This window comes from Littorina saxatilis, linkage group LG4, assembly GCF_037325665.1.
Source record: "Littorina saxatilis isolate snail1 linkage group LG4, US_GU_Lsax_2.0, whole genome shotgun sequence".
Taxonomy (NCBI): Eukaryota; Metazoa; Mollusca; class Gastropoda; order Littorinimorpha; family Littorinidae; genus Littorina; species Littorina saxatilis.
Genome location: NC_090248.1, coordinates 38278538 through 38284537, shown reverse-complemented (window position 1 = coordinate 38284537; position 6000 = coordinate 38278538). Strand labels below are relative to the sequence as shown.

The following is a 6000-nucleotide window of genomic DNA, read 5'->3' as shown; positions in this document are numbered from 1 at the left end:
TAGACGATGGTATCACACACCACAAACCTGGCCAGAGTCTAACATAGTTATGGTGAGAGCATCCTTCCACCAGGCCTGGGAATGAGTAAAAGTGGTTTGGGCGTACCGACGGGGACATTTTGCGTTTTAAGCCTTTTTGAGGGCACACAGAGGCTCTTTTCTTACACAATTAAAGAAGGACTTCGTCGTATTTACGACGAAAGGTGTATCATTCCCAGGCCTGTTCCACTTGTCGCATACCACAAATCTTCACCCTGGCAGCTTCTTCTTCTTCTTCTTGCGTTCGCCGTCAAACCATCAGTTTAGTCTGCGAGACGAATGACATCGTGGCTTCTAGGTCTTGTCTGCTCCCATAGAGTTTGGTGCGGAGAGGGACTGATGCTGGCCACACTTTGTCTCTGATTGGTTTGAGTTGGGGGCATGTCATTAAGACATGTTCTGGAGTCTGGTCTTCCAGACCACAGGGACAGGTTGGTGATGGGGTCAGCTTCAGCTTCCTGAACATGTGGGCGTTGAGGCGACAGTGACCAGTTCGTAGTCGCATGATCACTACTTAATTGCTGCCATCGTTCTAGGAGATGATATGCGTCTCTCGTGGATTGTGGTCGCATTGCTGCCTTCACGAGGGTTTTCTTTTCAGCGAAGCTGACCGGGTTGTCTGGTTGTTCCTACCTGGCTCCGAGTTTTGCGAGCTCATCAGCTGTTTCATTGCCTGGAATTCCGCTTATTGTGCAGAAAGGTCACACTGCGAAATTGATTTAGCAAAAGAAAGGGGGGGGGGGGGGGGGGGGGGGGGGAGGAGAGGAGGAGGAGGAGGAGAAACAAGAAGAAAAAAAGAAGAAGACAAAACACACTCTGCCCGGAAAGCACCTAGGATGTTGATTGTTGGTATATATCTAAATGAAAGGATTCTCTAATTCCATGTAAAAGCCAGGCCAGATCTGTGCTGGTCGACACGGTCCTTTACACCGGAAGGAAGATTCTTTGACAAGTGAGATCGTACACTTCACATCAACTGGTCACTCCTCTCAACAGATGAGATCCACGGCATATCACAACCCCTCGACAAAGTTTCTATGTCTCATCTCCCGAGATCATTCATGCAACATTCTCACTAATGTCTTTCTGCTACACACAATTTGTTGAAGGTAGCACACAGCACATTCTCTGGGAATATGTTCCCTTTAAGTTCCACGAAGTAAGAAGCTGCCTTGTCAACACAGTGCACTAGCTAGAGTTAAGACTCTGGGGTGAGGTGCACAAAGCGAAAGTATGGGTGCCATCCAAGTCAGGGGTCTGATTGGTTAAAATCACAACAAATCTCAATTTCAGCGAATCCGACCCCACGTCTGCATACCACACATCTGAGTGGCACCCAGTTTTGCTTTGTGCACCACAGCCATGGTGACCATGCAGTCACCAGTCCACAGGCACACACTTCTTTCAAATTACCTTTTTGTGTGTGCTGCACCCTTACCAAAACTGCGATAAGAAAGAAGGCTCACATTTTGGTTCACACATCTTGTTCGTTGTTCTTGATGGTTTTCAGCAGTGCGCACGTACACATTTCCCACTTAACTAATATCTTTTCAAGATGTTTACCTTCACCAAACTCGGTTCTCTGTGCTGTGAAAAGGTACACAGTTCATTCACGGCTTCACACATCTTCATTGTTTGTTGTTGTTTTAAAAACTGAGCATATAAACATGTTCCGTTTGTATATTTTTGTTAATTACTGTACCCTCATACCAAACTCGGTTCTCTGTGCTGTGAAAAGGTACACAGTTCATTCACGGCTTCACACATCTTCATTGTTTGTTGTTGTTTTAAAAACTGAGCATATAAACATGTTCCGTTTGTATATTTTTGTTAATTACTGTACCCTCATACCAAACTCGGTTCTCTGTGCTGTGAAAAGGTACACAGTTCATTCACGGCTTCACACATCTTCATTGTTTGTTGTTGTTTTTAAAACTGAGCATATAAACATGTTCCGTTTGTATATTTTTGTTAATTACTGTACCCTCATACCAAACTCAGTTCTCTGTGCCACTCATTGTACGTGTGCACGATTCGTACATTGTGTAACACATCTTGTTCATTGTTATGACTGGTTTTCAGCACAGTCCACATATACAAATTCCATATGACCGTGGCTGCCTTGAGACATTGCTCACAACGAAAGGGTTAATCACTTTCTTTTCGTCCTGTATTTTTGTCCACAAAACTCAGTTCTTTGTGCTTCAGTAGAGTACAAGGCTCATACATATCGCTTCACACATCATGTCCATTGTTGTTGCCTGTTTTGAGCACTCATGTCCGCATTTCCAGGGCTCGGTGATGCCACAAGGAAACAGGCACCACAACAGGGTAGAATACTTTCTTTGAATTCTGTACTTTATTCTGACAAAACTTAGTTCTTTGTGCTTCAATAAAGTACAAGGTTCAAACATTGCTTCAATAATCTTGTTCATTCTTCTTCTTCTTCGTTCATTCTTCTTCTTCTTCGTTCTTCTCCCACGTTCACTCATGTTTTTAGCACGAGTGGATTTTTACGTGTATTACAGTTTTTACCCCGCCATTCAGGCAGCCATACGCCGATTTCGGGAGAGGCATGCTCGGTATTTTCGTGTTTCTATAACCCACCGAACTCTGACATGGATTACAGGATGTTTTCCGTGTGCACTTGGTCTTGTGCTTGCGTGTACACACAAAGGGGGTTAAGTCACCAGCAGGTCTGCACATAAGTTGACCTGGGAGATAAAAAAAATCTCCACTCTTAACCCACCAGGCGGCAGCGACCGGGATTCGAACTCACGACCTCCCGATTAGGAGGCCGACGTCTTACCACCACGCCACTGCGCCCGTCTATCTTGTTCATTGTTGTTGACTGCTTTCAGCACAGTCCACATATCCATGGTTCATTGAAGCCTCAAGGAATCACACACCACGAAAAAGTCACACACTTTTTCTCCATCGTGTACCATTTTCAGAACACTGAGTTCTTTACCTATCTGCCACGTTGATGCACATTGCAGCTGACTTCCATCACAAATAACATCAACTAAAATTTGCTACACACTATCACCGAGGGCCAGACCTGAATCCCATCTTTTCTGCTACATTTCCTATCAGTGAAGATAGAGCTCCCTGACCACCGCTGGGTTTGGACAACGCAGCCTTCAAATAAGCGTCTTCAAACATCTGAGCTATAGCGTTCAGTCGCCGTCTTCTTGAGGTCATGTTGTTCAGGTCGCTAGCTTCCTGGCACCTGAAACCATACAACACACATTTTATTTTATTTTATTTTATTTATTATCCCATTGCTGGGAAATTTCAGGTCACTTCCTTCCAGTGGCTAGCTAGCAGCAACAAGAGTCGCCTTACCCAGGTGTGTGCATGTTTAGGTGTAATCAGCCACCTGCACTTCTGGCACAATGACCGAGGTCTTTACGTGCCATTGTGGTGACACGGAGGTGGAACATGGATACCGTTTCTGAGTCTGCTCATACAAAGTTGACCCGAGTCAGTTCCGGCCTAGTTTCAAGTTGATACGCCAATCCTGTTAGATTCCATTCAAAGTCTGGTGCTGGTTAAAAATACAGTTGAACCTGCCCTGGCCACCACCTCTTGGTAACGACCACCATGATGTACCCTCCGCCCCCCCCTCCCCCCAAGAAACTCATACAATGTTCTTTCCTATATAATTCACCTTTTTATGGGTTGGACTAAAAAATGTCATGAATCCTGAACCTCAACCGAACCACACACACACACACACACACCACACACACACACACACACACACACACACACACATACACACACCACACACACACACACACACACACACACACCACACACACACACACACACACACACACACAAAAAGAACACAAAAAGTTTAAAAGAGGCCATAATCGAATCCGGATTTCTGGCATAATATACCAGAAGAATCCCACCCATGCCTTTTCGTAACGGCCACCTGTCTCTAAGGTTTGTTTGTTTGTTTGTTTGCTTAACGCCCAGCCGACCACGAAGGGCCATATCAGGGCGGTGCTGCTTTGACATTTAACGTGCACCACACACAAGACAGAAGTCGCAGCACAGGCTTCATGTCTCACCCAGTCACATTATTCTGACACCGGACCAACCAGTCCTAGCACTAACCCCATAATGCCAGATGCCAGGCGGAGCAGCCACTAGATTGCCAATTTTAAAGTCTTAGGTATGACCCGGCCAGGGTTCGAACCCACGACCTCCCGATCACGGGGCAGACGCCTTACCACTAGGCCAACCGTACCGGTTTACCTGTCCCTAAGGACCATTTTGGGTTGGTCCCTTGAGTGGTCGTTATAGACAGGTACCGTACTTTCCGGGTGACAAGGCGCTTCGTTATCTAAGACGCACCCCCTTCTTTTTAAAAAAAATTGTAATCCAGTCACCCATTGGACGCAGGGGGCCATAGGGCGCACCAAAATGACCCAGTTTTTGCCATGAGAGGTGGTTCCCCTGTCATATCTGAGAGAGGAAACACTTCCTGTATCGGGATCAGTGACCGGTCAGTGACCGACTTTAACTGAGTGAAAATATGTGTACTCTGTGTGTGCGGCCAGATCAAAGGCATTGTGATAGCTGGGTGGCCTTGTTAAAAGACACGACCTTCTTCCCAGGGGTCAATGACCCAGTTTTTGCCATGAGAGGTGGTTCCCCTGTCATATCTGAGAGAGGAAACACTTCCTGCATCGGGGTCAGTGACCGGTCAGTGACCGAGTTTAACAGAGTGGAAATCTGTGTGTGCGGCCAGATCAAAGGCAGGGCAGTACCTAGAAGTTGAAACATGCATTATCACAAGTTGTTTGACTGGTACTCAAGCGGTCTCTTTGATTTTTTTCGTATTTCATACACGGATTAGGCGCTTCCTTATACAAGACCCAGGGGTCGAACTCGAGGAAAAAAGTCGCGCCTTATGACCCGGAAAGTACGGTACACAATCACACAAATCATTGGAAACTAAGGGTCAGGGATGGCAAGGCCGTGAATAATAAATTTGCTGTAATCAGACACTAATAAAATCTTTTTGAACCTGACGACTTGATAGCTTGGCGTATTTGTCTACGTCTGTTTAAATTCAATCGTTTTTGTAAACTTTCAATAACATTTTATCACGATCTAGCAAGAAAGCTAAACTTAGATAGACAGCTCAGTAAGAACTATGGACACTATGATCAAGCAAAAAGCAACTGACGAGTGAACGCTGTTCTGATGATCAAAGTCAGGAGGGTGTCTGGGAGGAGTTATCATGTACGGCGGTGTCATCTGGGGAAAGCCGACATCCACCCAGCTGCAACACAAACATAAACCAATCAACACGTTGCAGTGAGGGTCATTCGGATAGGGTAAACACGTTTTTTTAGTTTCATTCACATTACTGGAAAACATTAATGACATTTTACTGACGCATGCACAGACATGCACACACATACGCATGCATGCACACACACACACACATACACACACACACACACACACACACACACACACAAACACACACATACACACGCACTTGCTTGCATTTACACATAAACGGGGATAAAGCACAAGCAAGTCTGCAAATAAGATGACCTGGGAGATCAAACAGAATCTCCATCCTTATCCCATCAGTCTCAACCGGGACTCAAACCCCCAAACCTTCCACATGGAAGGCTGACATCCCAACTAGGCCATTATGCCTGCCATAAACCAAATAAAATCTTGACATCAAATCGTCACTGACCTTCCCAAACTGGGCGTGGCTGTGAAGGACTGGGCGTGGTCTGACTGAGGTGATTGACGAGCTGGGACGTTGACAGGACTGGAGGAAAAATGGTTGGTCATCCCGCCCTCCATTAGCGGGTGTTCAGTCAGCCCAGCCCTGCAGTGTCTGTGCGAGTGTGTATCACCTGTGTAGCCCACCTCTGGACTCTGGCCTCTCTGTTGGTTTAAACAGAGTTTTATTCG

At 45.9% G+C, this 6000-nt stretch overlaps 1 protein-coding gene across 1 annotated transcript in view; it reads right to left on the bottom strand.

Moving 5' to 3' along the window:
• Positions 1–804: 804 nt before the first annotated feature.
• Positions 805–6000, bottom strand: part of LOC138964677 (phosphatidylinositol-3,5-bisphosphate 3-phosphatase MTMR14-like) — a 36398-nt gene continuing 31202 nt past the window's right edge. The window contains exons 18-20 of the mRNA XM_070336701.1: positions 5777–5973; positions 5249–5344; positions 805–3271 (exon numbers count right to left, since the gene is read on the bottom strand). Of these exons, the coding sequence (XP_070192802.1) occupies positions 3085–3271; positions 5249–5344; positions 5777–5973 (480 nt within the window). The 3' untranslated portion in view covers positions 805–3084. The remainder of the gene's footprint in view (positions 3272–5248; positions 5345–5776; positions 5974–6000) is intronic.